This window comes from Wasmannia auropunctata, unplaced genomic scaffold (assembly GCF_000956235.1).
Source record: "Wasmannia auropunctata unplaced genomic scaffold, wasmannia.A_1.0 LD334186.1, whole genome shotgun sequence".
Lineage (NCBI taxonomy): Eukaryota > Metazoa > Arthropoda > Insecta > Hymenoptera > Formicidae > Wasmannia > Wasmannia auropunctata.
In genome coordinates, this window is record NW_012028704.1 from 30,087 (window position 1) to 48,108 (window position 18,022).

At 40.7% G+C, this 18,022-nt stretch overlaps 2 protein-coding genes across 4 annotated transcripts; both read left to right on the plus strand.

The window, feature by feature from the left end:
* Positions 1–1,506: 1,506 nt before the first annotated feature.
* Positions 1,507–2,874, plus strand: LOC105459442. 3 transcript variants are annotated; one of them, XM_011705469.1, is made up of 3 exons: positions 1,507–1,625; positions 1,724–1,863; positions 2,007–2,874. In XM_011705469.1, the coding sequence occupies exons 2-3, from the start codon at positions 1,847–1,849 to the stop codon at positions 2,344–2,346; spliced, it is 357 nt and encodes a 118-aa protein (XP_011703771.1). In that variant the 5' UTR covers positions 1,507–1,625; positions 1,724–1,846; the 3' UTR covers positions 2,347–2,874. The 3 variants fall into 3 exon arrangements, with proteins under 3 accessions (XP_011703771.1, XP_011703770.1, XP_011703769.1); XM_011705468.1 differs by having other exon boundaries at positions 1,739–1,863; XM_011705467.1 differs by having other exon boundaries at positions 1,507–1,863.
* A 1,350-nt stretch (positions 2,875–4,224) lies between these two features.
* Positions 4,225–16,245, plus strand: LOC105459530. The gene is given in 7 exon segments (XM_011705649.1): positions 4,225–4,491; positions 7,850–8,340; positions 8,495–9,838; positions 12,882–13,065; positions 13,279–13,632; positions 14,103–14,952; positions 15,093–16,245. Coding segments are annotated over 6 exon segments (3,303 nt in total). The 5' UTR covers positions 4,225–4,491; positions 7,850–7,873; the 3' UTR covers positions 15,197–16,245.
* Positions 16,246–18,022: the final 1,777 nt, after the last annotated feature.

Consider the following 18,022-nt stretch of genomic DNA (forward strand, 5'->3'; position numbering starts at 1 on the left):
ATATATATATATATATATGATATATATGATGGGCATTATACCAAGTTTTAAAATTTACTGCCAGTGCTGAAAATTTATAATAGTGCACCGGCCGTAAGATTTTTACAGTTTATGAAGAGAAATTAACCCTGCACATAACTATGCAAAATCATATGCATAAAGAAAATATCATAAGAATATGTAAAATATATGCGATTAGATAACTTTTTTATGCATATGATTATATACAATTAATATGCAAGTTTGTTTGAATGCGCCCTTAGCATTGGCAGTGAACTTTGGAACATATATATAAGTATAAAATATATATATATATATATATATATATATATATGTATATATATATAATATCTCTACTATTAGATCTTTTTACGTTGCTTGCACTTTTTGCTCTGAAAGTCTTTGTTTTTTCTCTTTCAACACTCGAATATACATATATGCAGTAAATTTATAATCCAGGGTTAATTAGTAAATTATTAATATTTCTTTTCTACTAAATTAAGTTACACCACTTAACGGCTTAAAATTAATTTAAATTATAGTTACGTATATGTACGTACGTTAAAAATTTCATGAAACAAAAAGGTATTATAAACAATTATTATATTGAGATGCAAAAATGCCAACATGACGTACAGTATATAAAAAAGTATAACTTACAATTAATTGAAATTCGAGTTAAGATTAATAAATTAACTCAAATTATATATTAAAAGTTCTAATTTAAAGAATTATTTATATTAAATTAAAATTTCGTAATTTTTAAAAATTAGATTATTCTAAATCTAAAGTATATAACAAACAAATTGAAATTACAATAGGGATTATCAAATGTTAATATTTATTCATTTGTTTTAATATATATCTATCTATGTATAATCATAAACTTTCTATCCTAATAATAATAAATTATAATTGCGTTCGTCAGGGCTTCAAGGAACATATATGTGTAATCTATTGCATTGCTATATGCAGAGTGGTATCGTGACAGCACATTCCGTTATTCACTGCGAGTACAGAAAACACTACAGTATACGTAACGTGAGCTATAAATTTTCAGTACTTGCAATGAATAACGAAACGCATCAGCCTGTATCATTCTATCAATAGCGCTGATAGCGCTCCATGAATGCAGACTCCAGAGCCAAGGCCTGGAGCACATTAAATGCGATAAGAAAGCATGAAATACGTTTTCGGACAGAACGGGTTTGATCGCTGCAAGAGCGATTAACAATGTCACATATTCTTCTCGTCCAATCAGAAATCTAAAATGGAGATGTGACGTCATTAATCTCTCTCGGAACGATCAAACTCGTTCCGTCCGAAAACGCTATATAAACATGACATAAGACCGCTGGACCAATGAACAGCCAGCATAAAGCTGGCCATATTGATTTACACAAGATGATTCTCATTGGTTTAGCCGCCTTATGCTATGATTATGCCTTCTTATGCATTTTATGTGTTCCCGGCTTAAATGGATGCCCCCCCCCCCCTCGTATGAAGAGAACGAAGAGGTAACACCTACGCCCTCTCTTCGTTGTTGTATACAGTCAACCAGTCAACTGCATCTCCACAATGTTGACAATTTACGACGAATTTGACGATTAGAATTTTAAAAAGAGGTTAGAATTTACTAATTTATCCCGGATTTCAATTGTGTCAGCTATTTGCCAGATCTAAGGATCGAGAGTCATTTTGTTAAAACAACTGTAGTTTATAGTTTTACATTTCATAGCGGAAACTTTGAAATATAATTGATCGAAATATCGATAAGGATATCAGCATGTATCAGCTGAAAAAATATCATTGAAATTTCTCCGTGGAGATCGAACCAGCAATAACCATGACGCGGACAAACAGGTTTGTCTTTCAAATGTTTGCAAGTTGATACGATTTTATATCTATGCGAATGCACAAACGTACGTAGAGAAAAAGCTCTTTTAATCTAGAACAATGTTGTTACCATGATTTTATCATTATTTTCTATTTGGACATTCCGTTAGGAAGAGGCGTCGCAACATAGAAGAAGAATCCAGTGACTTTATGCCATTGAGCAAACGAATCAACAATCTTCATATCAACGGTTTATCTGGTCTACGAGAGAATACGGTAGAAAGTATGGAGACTGATTGGGAAAGTGGAAATTTCATGTCGTCTCCGAGCTGCTCGGAGGTGTCTCAAAATTCATCGCCCAGAGACAGTTGTGCTTCGAACCAAAGCAATTTTACCAATGATTATAGACCAGATTTAGATGCAACGGAAAATCCTTTTTATTATGAGAGCAATAAATTGCTCTTTTCCTTATATATGGAACGTATACAAAGGAGACCAGATCTGTACTGATAAACAAACGTCCCGTTCCACATACAAAGTATTTTCTCTTGACATTCAAATCTTGCTGTACCTTTTGTCATTCTACATAACATAATTGACAATTTTCAATTTTCCTTTCCCAATCGATCACTTGGATAATGATGAAACGTACCATGGCAATAAAATTGGTATATAGAACGTTTTTGTAAAAGGCAACATTGGTAGATATAAGATTCAATAATGTACAATCGTTAGAATATTAAGAGCATCTTTTATTAGTGCATAAAATTCGATGTAATGAGAATATATGAATTATTAACACACGAAACTGGCAGAGAAAGAAGAGAGAGAGAGAGAGAGAAAGAAATAGGGTATAACATTTCTTTATTTAAATTACAGTGTTATTTCTCAGAAGTCATACTAGACGTTACATTCTTAACGAAATTCAATCCCGTTGGGATTATAAAAGTACAAACAAAAATAATTGGCAATTGAATTTGAAAAGAATATGTTTGTGTGAACATTACTAGAAGTAATAAATTGCGTTCCGTATCCACATTTTCAGCGCTTACAGCGGTCACGGAATCATTTTACCCTTATTTATCGAATGTTTGTTAAACGAGGACAAATGTTTGCAGCACGTGAGCGTTAAAACGAAACGCAGCTCTACAATATAGCTATAAGCCATAAGAATTGACCAATTGTAGTTCTGAACATGAGGAGACTAATCAACTATGATGGGTTTATTTTTACGGCTTACAGTTATAGAGTAAGCTATAAGGATCGTGTTTCGCTTGAATCAGTTGGGTTATTTCTCAAGAATTTATTAAGTTTTGTAAAACGTTTCGTAAAAGTGCGCGCGTTCGAGGCTCGGTTCGAGATGGCAGGACAATCGATTCTCCACTTAACCTCCACTGTCCGCTAGGTGCGCGTGAGTCGAACCGCTACGATCTCTCCGACACGCACTACCCAACTGTCCGTAACCGTACCCTAGTCGCGTTGTCGCGTAAACGTGACAGACGAACGTGTTTAAATCGTGCGAGGCGAGATAATCCGACGCTAAAATTTAGCGGATTCGCGTTGTTCGCGAATAAGAAACATCATTTTGCGGGAATACTTGATCGGCAAGTACGCGCAAGCGCCACGTTCTAATCGTCTGACTACTACTCGCGCAAGATACTCTGCACGTAATCGCCGCCATAGTTAATATTTTAACCGTTGAAATTGTATTAACAACGGCGTAGAGAGCAAGTATTCTCCCGTATTCGAGTATCCTCTCATCCCAAGAGATTTAGGTGATGCTAGATGCTGGAACACGCCTGGACGTGAGATCATCGTGACGAGTGTGCATCAAAGCGCGTCGCGTCGCTAATCCAAGCGTCGCGCGTGCAGAGACGGTGCGCGCCAGCGCGATTCCATCAAACTTTCCGGACGAGTGGCGCTCGGCGGTATCGGCCACTCGACGCTCGCGTGGAGAGTTGTCGCTATACGCGTGGCTACCGTCGTAGTGGCGTCAGGCGACTATGTACCGTTAGTTCGAATCTATTCCCGTTGGCCGGCTCGAGAGAGCGAGATCCACGCTCACCTACCTACCGACCGAGGAGGGCCGAGCCATATTCGATCACGGTTGGTTGTAAAACCCGGAAACGAAGCGTGTGCGCGTCTTCGTTCATCGAGAGCTCGTTGCACGCTATAGAGAGAGAGAGAGAGAGAGAGAACAGCAGCAGCATACACACACATCGCTACATATACCGCGCGCGCGCGCGCATACACACCACACACAACAGCACAGAGAGAGAGAGAGAGAGCAGTAGTGTGCGAGCGCGAATTTATCGCGGAGTCACTCTCGAGCTCTCCGCAAGCTTCCGTTGGAGACGCGCGCGCGTTCGTCTCGACGTCTCTCTACGCATATGTATGACGTGTGCATCGCAGCGACAACCGCGACGATACGTCGGTCGGCGTGTTCACGTTGAAATGAGAAAGTCGTTACCGCTGCGCTGAGGATTGGGAACGACGACGCACGCGAGCCAGCCAGACGGACAATTCCCGTACTAAGCAGAGGTACGGAGAACGAAGGCAGCGACAGTAACAGCGGTACGTTGAGTCGAGCGTGCACGAAGAGTCGTGGCTGCTCGCGTTGCCTATCCGCTCTCGTCTATCTGCCTGTACTTACGAGTAAGTAGAACAAAGCCATAGACTACAGTTTTCACACCTTGAATGAGATCACGCTTGCAATCTTGTACTTTTTTTTTTTTTTACGTTGTATGTAGATTTATTACAAGTATTTTTTACGTATGTATGACCATATGTGTTGTCCTCCGTCTCCCTTTCTCTATCTATATATATATATATGTACATATATATCTAGCTTTTATATCTCTTGGCTTGATCGTACTCCCGATCCCGAGCGGACAGACGTGTTCCGGTTGACGGTACCGCCCCGCGCGCGGGTGCCATGTCGCGCTCGATTCCCGACGAGATCTCATGCACGAGAAACCGCGAAACGGTGGCCACAGAGAGCACCCACCCCAAGACACTAAAATCGTCGCGGGGCCCTCGTCGTGGCTCACGGCTTGGCTCGAGCTGGCTTTGGTGGGGTGGTTGGAGGTGCGGACAGTGGTTGAGAGGCTGGTGGGGTTGGAAATTGCGTGGTGGTGGGTGTTCGTCGAGGTCTCGGAGGCCCCTCCGTGGCATCTCGCTGCCTCTAACCCATCGAGGTGGGGGTGTAAACAACAGCCCTGCCCGTGTACCTCGCCGTCGCGTTTCGCCTCTGCCCTGCTCTCCATCAGCTGATGCGTCTTTCGCCGCGTGCCGCCGCGTCTCGTCGTCGTCGATCTCTTTCCTATTTCCGTCCCTGGATATGTATACTGTTGGCGCGAAGGCGATGTAGTCTGAGAGAACTGAGAGTAGAGTGAGTAGGGAGAGGACCGGAGAGTACTCTCGGCGCGTTAGAAGAAGGGATTTCGCGATGTTCATAGAACGGGAGAGAAGTAAAGAGAGGGAAATGTAAAAAGAGCGCGTCACAATTCTCACGCGCTCTTACGTGAATCATTTTTTTCCAATATGGCGGGCGTAGGCGAGCCATGCTTTGCGCGTTTCACCGACGCCCGACCATCCCGACGCCGTCGAGCCGAATCGAACGGGGGAGATAATACGTATGTTTCCCTCAATTTTTTTTCGCAACAGTCGCGACTACGCTTCTCCCTCGTTCACGCTCATTGTTGAGAGCGTCGTCGTGAGCCGAACCTAGAGCGTGCGTCGTGTTGAGAGCCTCGAGGCGGAAAGCGGAAAGGAAACGATAAACGATGCGGGACGTCGTTGCGCAACAGTCGCTGATCCGCTTGGCGTGCAGCGTCCCGCGCGCAGTAATATCGAGACACCTAGCTGGTAAAGACAAATCTCGCAAAAATCTACATACGCGCGGTACGTGTCTTTCGCGGAACACTCGAGAGAGATAGAAGTGGAGAGAGATTCATAGTAACATCCGAGTGACTATAAGGATAGTCAGAGACAGGGAGAGAGAGGGAGAAGGAGAGGAGGGGGAGAGAGAGAGAGAGAGAAGCGTGAAGAACGAGGATACACTTAGCCTCGGCTAACCTTAGGAGAATCGGTGCGCCATTACGACATGCGCGTCTTGCGAGAGCGTCTAGCATCGGTACGAGCGACAACGGAGCCATCCGATCAGTTGCGTACGCCATTCCGCGTACAACGAAAAACACGTCGCGTGGTGTCAATGGCGAGTGAAGCGTAATTAATACCTCCTGTCTGAGAGCTTGAAATTCATAATTTACCCGAGGAATATTTCTCTCTTTTTCTCCCCCTTCGAAATGACACCTTTGCTTTAGAAAGAAACGTACACGCACGAACGAAAGAACAGACAGACAGACGGACGGACGATGGATACACCCACGTCCGCGATATCTTAACTTCTCTTCTCTCTTCCCATCATCGGCTCCGGATTCTATGCAAGGGTGGGGATCCTCGTTACCTCGAGTTATTCGTTATCATTGTCATCGTTGCCCTAATTCGTCTGACGCGCGCCGCATCTGGCTGCCCGCTACGGGTACCTTCGCCCCCTGACGTTTTCGCGTTCCCCTTCCCCGGGGAATGTCGGTGTGCTGAGGTTCGACTCCCTTCTTTCTTGATGTTCCCCTACCCTTGCCAGTTCGCCTTCTTTCTCGCGTTCCATTCTCGCGGTATATGCTACGTCGTGGTGACGCGCGCGAGAGAAAGAGGAACCGAGCTCTATTTCGCGGTAGGTTCCCACCTATGGTACCTCCCCCCTACCCTCATCGCGCTCCTACCCCTTACGGCACCCGTAGGGGCACCGTCGCCGTTGTGGAGTGGGGTGAGATCCTGGGCCACTTTGACGACTATCCTCCCTGCTCCCGGATCCCTTTTAGGTAGGGGGAGGGGGTGAAGTGGGGAGCCCTCACCCCACCTTCGTGCACGCGGAACGATATTGCCAAGGCTCCGATTTGGAAACATGTTATTCACTTTACCACTTTGCTAGAATGTCCAATTTTTATTTTGTTGGAAATACGTAGGGTGAAGAATGGAAATTTTGCTTGGGTAGATATATATATATATATATATAGTAGCCGGGGAGTAAAGGTCGGGAATTTGTTTGCGTTATGTGTATCGACGAAATTGCGGTAGGATTAGAGTTAGGATTAAGAGTAGTGACAGATCGGTAAAAGTATATAGGTATAGATATAGGATAATCATGAGATAAGGATAGAGGGATAAGGACAAAAAAGATCATGATTTCATTGCACGTGCGACATTTTAGTTGTCAATCTCAATTTTATTATTATTAATTTGTTAATTGTTATTAAGATGAATGTGTGTGGCAACCGAATGCTATATTTTTTATTACTACCAAGTGAAAGATCCTGAAAAGACGAACATCCTGTCTAATTAATAAGATTTAAATTTTTGATATGTTCCATTATAAAATTCTTCAAATAATTGATTTGAGAGTAAGTCAGAATCAGAATCTTTTCGATATCTTGTTCCACAAACACGATGGTGGAAATACCATAGAAATAAATAAATGAATAAATAAAAAAACGCCTGTGTTGCGTTTGATAAACGCACACTGATTTTAGCACGTATGTGCATTTCTCATTGTAGGTTGCATCACACATCTCTTTGTTGTCTTTCTAGAATTGATGTTTTTAGTGTTCGTAATAGCGGAAACAATTTCGTATGATTAAAGACGACTTTCCTTGTATATTTTATTTTTGTATGTACCACACGCGTGTCGAATGTGCGTAAAATTATATATCAACGGTTTTAAGAAAATTGGTTAATTTTTTATCTGACCGTGTCCTAAGTATGGTAATAGAGGATAACGTCTTATTGTTAGTCAAGCCAACCCGACACCACTCACGTATGTCTCATTTAAATTGTCTTAAGAGTGTAGTAATATAACGATTGTATCTTTTCTTGAAGATATGTTGAATTTTAGAGATAAAACAAATTTGTAATCAATTGCTAAAATAACGATACACATCTCTTTCTGTTACAGGTATAATCGTTGAACATTTGAAAAATGAATTTCACACCTTTCCCTGGGTTTACTGGCTCACTGCCGACCGGGACCGTTCATCAATTTGCCACAGCAAAATTCGCGCAGAATCTTACTACTGGAGGACAAGTGGTCGGAGTTTTATCCGGTGGCGAAGGTGGAGTTCACTATTTGAGGCCAGTCGATCCGAATGGTTTTGCCGTGGCCCAGAGCGGTAATAATCAACAACAGCAAATTATTACTTTGCCTATCACTGTCCCGGGAAAGGATGGCACGCAGCAACAACAGACTGTTCAGATACAAGTGGTCAATCCTAGCGTGTCTCAAAGCGGAAACAGCGGCGATCAGCCAAAGTATCATTTGGCACCGATATCCCTGAGTCAATTTCCACAGGGAGCAGCTACCGTTCTCACTGTTGCCTACAGTCAGCAAGGTGCGGATGGTGTTCAAATTCAAGTACAACCACAAAACACCGTAGCGACTACGCAAACGTAAGTGCAACCATCCAACATTTTTGTTTCTCACATTATATGTCATTTTGCATTTTGCAATAAAAAATTAAATTTAATTGTAAAAGCAAAAATTAAGAAAAAAAAAAGAAATTGATTTCACTGTTTAATCCGATTGTTTGATATTCGATTGCAGATCCGATCAGACGACACAAAGTACGTCTACCGCTGTAACCACTACGTCTCAACAGACTATCCAACAGACGGTGCAGCTTCCGGGAGCACCCGAAGGTCTGACTGTAGTCGCCCAAATTCCTCAAGACTTGATTCTGCGAGAAAGTATAGAGGAGTCTAAAGAGGATGTAAAGGAAGGCACGACACCTGTGGCTCTTATTAAACGAGGCAGTGTCAAGAGTCAAGGTAATCAGAGTGGGGAAGAATTCATTACTTCTATGCCTGCCAGTTGGCAGAGCCTCGCTGCTCCGGGCTCTACGGTCGCAGATTATCTCTCTAGACTGCCAACAAGTACTTTGCCGCTTAGTTTACAACACTTTCTCAAGTTTTCGGCGGAAACTATTAAAAGGGAAGCTACCATTGAATCCAGTCCGCTCGGAGCGGATGGTCTCGATGCTTCCGGAAGCACAGCTTCAGGAGAGCAAGCTGTGCAGATTACAGTCGCCGGGGGAGAAACAGCGATCATTCCCGACGTTGTTGAAGAACAAGAGCCAGGGGCGAAACCGAAACGGAAAAAGAAATACAAAAAGAAGCCACCGAAACCGAAGAAACCAAAACCAGGGCAAGTAAGCATAGTTACCGCTCTCGATGGTACGACTCTATTTTGCTGCCCTCAATGTAATATGGCGTATCCGGAGAAGGAAAGTTTGGAACAACATCTGATCGGACACAAAATAGAGAGGAGATTTATATGCGATATTTGCGGCGCTGGTCTTAAACGGAAGGAACACTTGGAGCGGCACAAATTAGGTCATAATCCTGACAGGCCTTTTATTTGTTCCGTTTGCATGAAGGGTTTTAAACGAAAAGAACACTTGAATCTTCATTTTGTTATACATTCGGGACAAAAGACCGAAGTTTGTACCGAATGCGGCAAAGCGTTCTATCGGAAAGACCATCTCAGAAAGCATGCGAGATCTCATCTTACTAAGCGTGCCAAAGAGGATCCACTGAATACGAATGATACGACGCAGAATCAACAACAGGCGCAAGATCAACAACAACAAGTGGAACAAATGCAGCAACAGTCCTCAGTACCAGAGTTGCAGCAAATTCAGATACAAGTAGGACAAGGGTCTCAAGCGCAGATTCATCAGATATCCGTTAGTGAGCAGTCTACCGTAGTTTTACCTACAGCGGCTGAAACTGGAGCTATGACTATGCTTCATCATCAACAGCAGCAGTCGCAGCAGCAGCAACAGCAGCAGCAGCAGCAGCAGCAATCGCAACAACCGCAACAGCAACCACAGCAACAGCCGCAGCAACAGCATTAGCAACAGCATACCGCCCCAAATCAACTTGGGCGGTACTTTCGTTTCAATCATCAGCACGCAAGAGGTCGTACACGACACATTGTACTCGCTGATTGAGTTTTGCAAATTCGATAGGCAAATTCATGTTATCGGACGAAAGTTTCGTTGGCTAGTTGATTACTTCGCAGCCTCCTTCAAAGGCAAACATTTGAAACGCCTCCATTTCTTTAAGATGTATGTCCTTGTCCATCGACACAAAGCCGGTATGTTGGGATTGAAAGTCTCGCGCCATCGGCTTAATCATCTTTGATCACGGCACAATAAGCTCGCGTACGTGTTTGTAATAATTATCCTGTAAAGCGCGTCGAGCTAAAGTGACAAAATGCGCGTATACACGAATTTCTCTTTTTTACGTACACGTTGTAGCGTACGTAAAAAAGAAAGCAAGAAAGAAGCCACAGTCGCCACCGCCGCTCGCCTCAAACAAGATTGTTTTTGTCGCTGATCCAGTTCCATGACGCAAGTTAGAAATAAATATGAAGTTTATATAAATATATAAAATATATAGATATACACAACACAAAGGCAAAAATATATATTTTTGAAAGCGCGAACTGGATTCGCCCAAGATAACAAGGCGATCGAGTTTTGGGCTAATAATAATAATAATAATAATAATAAAAATAATAATAATAATAATAATAATTCGCTTTTACGACGACGATGATAAAATACGTAATGAAAGAAATAATACGGTATGGAGCAGTATGTTTGTAAATACACGCGCGATTTTTCATCTCTGAAGGAGACGTAGTACTATTGATACGTGTCGTATGCGCGAGATGAATCTTATTTATTTCTCTTATACATCAATACGATCGTGACATTATAAGGGAGCCTGCCGATAAATCGTAAAGTCCAATTTGTATTTTGTAGGAATATATCGACGGAAGCATGCTTACATTTTTTTCTATTTAGATCATTGCATATGTTGCCTTCGTGTAAAGACGCAAAGTGTGTTGGTGACGATCGAATCTGTGTGCTGTATGTACGAATAACGAGATGGTGGTAGAAATACATATAAAGAAATCATAACGTTAAAATAATTTTTCTGAAAAGGAGAGACTAATTACGAAAAATTACCGAAATGCATTTGCGTTGCGTGACGATTATGTGCTGCTCCGAAATCGACGTTTTTACAATCAATTTAATTATTTCAGGATCCATGAAGGATTCATATTTTCACTCGGTTGATTCAATATCGATGTTTGCTAAAAGAAGCAAATCGTTTCTGCGGCACATCGTTACTTGAATCATTATGGTGAAGTGCGAGGTAGATTCCTATCAATTGGACAAGTATACATATAATACAATAGAAAAGTATAACAAAGAGTGTAGAGAATTAAATCCTCGAATGTGCTAACCAAATCGATCAATCGTGATTCACCTGAAAAAGCTTTTTGATAAAAGGTGTATGTATACATGAAAAAAAAAAAACTTCTTATTGTAAGTATCACAATTAAAGGCAATGGGTATATAATTGTACAAGAAATATTATTATTTTATTATCATAATATTATATAGATATATATCATTATCGTAGTTAGGCTAAATAGTATATAAGTCATTTTCATTGTTACTTACATAAATATTGGAGGAGAAAACTGAAATAAAACATACATTTAATACAAAACTTATCGCCTCTCTAATGAGATTTACATAACATTTTCCTTTTCGAATTAATTCTTTTGAAAATAATTTTGTTGTATAGATAGGTTGGCAATGACGTAGGAATGCTGAACATTACATGTGTTACAATCGCGAGAGAAGGATAAATCGGTCGAAAAGAAGATGGATATATGTATGTATAGTGGCATGTGGGGCGACGAGAAAAGCTTCAAGTTAAAATTTCGGTGCTCGCTTGCTACTCGCGCTACTTTCGCCGGCCGCGATGATGTGGCGCGGTGTGGCGCGGTGCGTCGCGTCGGGACTGTCGGGAGACCCGGGACGGGAGAGAGAAAAAATAGTTAAGAGGCTGGCACAGTAGAGGGCGGATAAGTGGGATGGGGGCACCGGCTTGAGAGACAGGTGTCAACTATACACCGTACAACGAGGGATCTTTTTCGGTGGCAGCCGGTTGCGTGAAAAAATTGATCCGGGCAAGCTCAAGCGAGGGTTTCAAGTTACCGAATGGTAAGTGACATTTTCATATCTTTACATTTCGTCTGCGAGCGTGTCCGCGCGAAACTGCGCGAGTTACACGGCCATTTTCTCTCGAGTTTGGTGCGATGATGGCCCCACGCTGCGCGTATCGACTAAGTATCCGATGGGGCGGGATGAGGTGAGGCGATGAGGAAGAAGAGAGGAGAGGAAGGGTGGCGGTTGCGTCCCTACGCGTGTAACCCGTCCCCTTGACAATAGACTTCCCCTCCACGCGCGCGCGCGTGCACCCCATCTTCTACGATCTTCAGTCGGCGATTTTTTTTAGTCGCATCTGTTTTTTTTTTTTCGTCGGCATGTTCTCGAATGCGACCCGGCGTTTGTTACGTGAATAACAGGGGTGGTAAGCCGTGTCTCGCCACTCTCGCCCTGGTGCGTCCTTGGTCGCCGATCGACGATTGCTGGTCAGGTTGGCACAAACCAGCGAGTGTCAGTGTTCAAGTGGCGGTTAAGGTGGCTTAACCCGCCGCCACCACAGATAACGTATATTACGATTATTCTCGTCACGACGGACATTGGTCGACACACAGTGCGATCGTGTGGTGACGCGGTGCGTGTCTACCACCGATGCGTTTCTGTCTTTAGTGTCTTTCATTCGCTGTCTTTCTCCTGCTCTCTTTGATTTTCTCTCTCTCTCTCTCTCTCTCTCTCGCTCGAGCGCGCGCGCAAGAAAAATCTGCCCCCGCATTCTCGTCTCTATCACGAAGATCCCCCTCCGAAGACCCCGGTCCGGCGAGGAAACATGGGAAAAAGGACATCGTTGTGAGTAAATATAACGCTAGGCATCGTTCGGTGGTGCCATCATCGACATCATCATCGTCGTCGTCGTCGTCACCACCGCCACTACTGCTGCTGCTGCTGCTGCTGCTGCTGCAGCTGCCGTTGCTGCCGCCGTCGTCGCCGCTGCTACCACCATTACCACCACCACCACCACCACCACCATCACTGCTGTTGCTGCTGTCGCCGCCATCGTCATCGCCGTCGCGTCGTCTTTATACATGGACCAGATCTGAAAGTTATGCCAGCAAGTCGAGATGCCGTTGCATCGACGTGCGTAGAGGTACGCGATGCGAACGGGGCGATTTGTCGATGGAACGCAGCCGGCGACGGTCTTTCGGCTCGCTCTTTCACTCCACGCGCATCCATTCACATTTACCTCTCTCACACTTGGCTCAAGGAGATACATCTCCTTGGCATCGAGTAACCTTGAATTTTTTGCATCCTCCAAAAATTACTCGCTCAGAGGACACTCATCTGTTTTCTTTCTTTCTAGGTACACGAATTCCGCTTACGGTCTGCAATGAATTTCCCACCGTTTGGAGGTCACTTCCCCAGCACTATACCGAGTATTCATCAATTCACCACTGACAGCTCCAGCGGTGCGGGCGCGCGTTACGCCAATCATTTTCCCAATCAGCCTCCAATTGGAGTGCCGGTTGTGGGAAAATACCGTCCTGAGAATAACGGCGTACAATCCGCTCAATCGCAAGTGATGATGAACAATAAGGCTAACTATCCCAACAGTAACGTTCACCATTATCCGAATGTGCCGTACTCTCAAGCCCAGTCTGTTCAACAACGACCAACCAACTCACCTGGAATGCAAGAGAAACGATCTTATCATCAGGTAAAAAAGCGTTGCACCCTTTGCGCTTTTTCCAAATTTTAAATGCATTTCTTTTACATCTTTATTATTGTTACACATTCACAAATATATGAAACAGACGATAGAGATTTGATCGCGAGAAAGAATCGCGATTGTCGTAGCACTCGATAAAAATTATTTTTCTACTATATGTCATTCTTTAACAGTTTACATGATGAGAATTTGTTCTCAAATTCCTTTCTACGATCTGTCAATTAGAGCTCTGTATATTTTTGTACCGAAATCGTTGAGAAAGAAAAGAAAGTGTAGGAAGGGATATACCAATGATTAACAATGCATTGAACGATGCATTTATTATACGTATTTATATTAATACGAAAAATGACCGTTTCATTTGCATCGACTTAATACAAATTAAATTCAATTGCTTCAAGAATCTGTAATTGGATGGGATCTTCAAATTTTTTATGTATATGTATTCTTCTGTCCAGCAATCCACGGAAACGATAAATCAACAGGATGTTTGCAATCTTTTGCAAGACAAAGACAAGAACAAAGAGAAAAAGGGTGAGGAGCAACAACGCAATGGAGAGACTACCACGAATGGTGCTCAACAGGATTACACGATGCACCAACATCATCAACAGCACGCTCATACTCAGACGCCAGCTACTATGCCCGCGACATGGCAGTCGCTCGCGACTCCTGGCTCCACCGTAGCTGATTATCTCAGCCATTTACCAGCTAGCACTTTGCCATTGAGTTTACATCATTTTCTCAAGTATTCAGCCGAAAGTATAAAAAAAGAGTCGGAAATGGCGCAAACGACCTCGGTGGCTGTGGCGACTACGACAACGCCCAATATAATGATGTCACCGAATAATAAAAAGAAGAAAAAGAAGAAGACGCCGAAAGAGAAGAAACCACGTCCAAAGCCTGGTGAAATTCGTTTAACGACAGCGTTGGACGGTTCGACATTATATTGTTGTCCAGAATGTCATATGGCGTATCCAGAACGAGAATTGTTAGAACAGCATCTTTTAGGTCACACTTTAGAGAGAAGATTTGTTTGTGACATATGTGGCGCTGGCTTGAAACGAAAAGACCATCTTACGCGTCATAAACAGAGCCACAATCCTGAACGACCTTACGTTTGCACCGTTTGCTTAAAGGCTTTTAAAAGAAAGGAACAATTGACGTTACATTTTGTAATACATTCTGGAGAGAAGCGGCATGTGTGCACTGAATGCGGCAAAGGATTCTATCGGAAGGATCATTTACGGAAACATACCAGAAGTCACATTGCGAGAAGAGTGAAGGCTGAATTAAGTCAAAACGCTGGTAAGATTTATGCATTAATTATCAAATACGAGCGTAAAAATTATTATATATATATATATATATGTATAATTATATACATGTATATATTCTTCTCTTATTCTTCTCGTCGTATCATCAATATGATTTTTGAAATGCTACAGGTACACAACAAAATCAACAAAATAACGTTTCGAGTATGCAAACCACAACCGTCTCGGCGTCATCTGTTCTTCCGGGTGGACATTCGGGTCCCCTCCTGTCCTGAGCCCCGCCACCAGGGAACTTTCAGGTTCCCCACCCAAATAATATTCTTCATACTCATACATCGCATCATTCGCTGCACCATCATCATCTAACGGCGGTAAATGTGGCGCATCAATCGAGCGTCACACCACTCGCTACATCTGGTCACTATCAGTCGCATGAGCTTAGCTTTTTGGGACACGTTAAAGATTTCTGAGACCAGAAGAGGACCTCGGCTAAGAGGTAACACCAAGATGCTAATTTAATTGTCACTATCGCGTCAACAACGCGTGATGAATAGTTCTGAGACTGACCCATAATTTGGATTGAGTGTGAATTTTATAAACGTACTTGCGATATTATGTGCTTCAAAAGCACGTTTCCTCTCGTTTTTTAACTTGTCAATATAACAGGGAAAAGGTGGAGGAGAAGGAGGAGGAGGCGGCGGCGGCGGCAGGAAAGTGATGTCATTCCCTCTTCAAGTCATAATTTATTCTTGACTTGACGACTTCTCTTATTAATCTTGTAATTTTTGTTGCCAGTAATGTTCTCACCACAATAATGTCATACATGAAGAGATATGGTCACATTTTGCGCAAGTATACAAGATGTCCAATTATAATAAATCTTTCTCGAAACTAAGTTAGATCTGATATATTTCTTTTTGTTTTATTTTACAAATAAAAAATTATTTTGTGAAAATAATTTTTGTCTAGCTGGAAACTAGACAGAATTCAAACTTGAAATTAAGGAACTATTTTTATTTATTTTTACTTTACTTTTTTTAATATACAAAATCTTTTTTTCACGTCAATTAATTTTTCTAGTCATTCTGCATAGTATTAAGGTAAAGTCAGAAATCAAGTTTATACGAAATATAGGTTACAAATTTATTTAATATAAAAATGATATTTATTTTGCTTAGATATATATATGTGTGACAGTTTTGAAAAAAAAATTACTTAAAATATTAATTATATTATATAGTTGGACATCTTGTAAATGTTAACATAGAAGCAATTTGGTGAGGTAAAGTAAAGCGTATCTTTTAGAAAAAAGCTTTTTTCAAAATAATATATAAAAGAACAGTCATAGACACTATATGCTCTTTATAGCACAAACAAAAGTACATATGTGGAAAAAGTACTAATTTTCCACGAAAACTAGAGTAGAAGTTTGACTACAAGTCAAAAATTCTTGCCATATGTCATGTACGACGAGGAAAAAGAAGATATTTTTATGAAAAGTCGATGTAACTTAGGAATTAAGTGAACCGATGAAAGAAAGTGTGTGTGTGTGTGTGTGTGGGGGGGGGATAACATCTTTTTTTTTAATTTGTTCTTTTTTTATATTATTGCGTTGATATTCATATGAGTGATTTTTGCGGAAATTGTCAATATAGATTTATTTTTTGTTGAACAACGTTACAAGTGCAAATAGTGTGTAAAAGGAATGAAAATTACACATAATATTCCTAATACATTATAATAGAGTTGCAAGTTAACCCACCGATAACAGTTTTTTTATTTTACGAAAGTAGTATTATTTAATTTTTTTAATGCATAAAGGGGGAAAAGATATTAATTCTAAATTTTTTGGTTATGCCCTATAAAAAAAATGTGTCAAAAGCATAGCAATATTTCATGGCAGATAAAAATCATATCTCGCTCTATTAAAACTTTGTTTTTTTTTGTTTTTTTTTTAATTACATATAAATTAACAATATATTTTATATTTTTATGATAGTTATTCTAAATTTTTCTCTTTTGTGTGCGTGCAGCGGGGGGAGGGGGGTGTGAATTGTATGTGTATAATACTACATGTGAAATCTAAACATATTTGCCCAGATGATTGGAGCAATTGTATGCTATACGAAGTTATTACGTGACTTATCATAGCACTGAGCACTGCTTAATTAGCCTTTATAATTTTTATATGACTTTTTACATTGTTTTTATACATATTTTTCGTTGGACTTCTTATATTCGTTACATTCGTTGAATACTGATTATATATATATAAGATTTATTTTTAAATATAATTTTTAAGTATAAGCATATAGTATATACGTGTGTGTGTATGTGTGTAAATACATACCTACACATAGATGTCACACTGTGGTCTGTTGAACAATGTGTGTGTTTAAGGTAGTTTTTAATTTTTAACATATTTATCCAGATCATAAATCTCTTCACAGACTGTGATCATTTTCCACAGAGAACTCTGCTGTAATTATCAAACTGCGTTTTAAGTTTATATTTTTGCCTCATTTTAGTATTAATATTTGTGCCATCCATTTTAAATTCATTTTCTTATAATTTTTTCTTGCCATACTAACAAATATATGTTTTTATAGTCAGATACTCTAGCATATATAATTGTAGGTACCGCTGTGTGCATGGGTACGCACGTCATACACACATACATATTTTTAAAAAAATTATTATCATTGTTATCATTTCTTACCATCGTCATTATCATTATTGTTATTACTACTATTGCTATTATTATTATTATCATTATTATTATTATTATTTATCCTTTATATATTCATAAATAATTGTCGTGAAGTAACGACAATTGAGTGACGAACATGTCTATATATTGTATAAACATACATATTGCAACGTGAAATGTTAGAAATATGATGAGAAAGGGTTAAGGGATTTGCCTCTTTATTACATTTTATAATATAAAAATAAAAACTACAAATTGTAGTAATTGTATCTCTGTTGATTAAAACTTTACTGAACTTTGTTGAAGAAAAAAACTGGATGTTAAAACATTTTGTAATTTATATACAGAATGTTTATGAAGATACGAGCTTATAATCTGATTACAATAATCT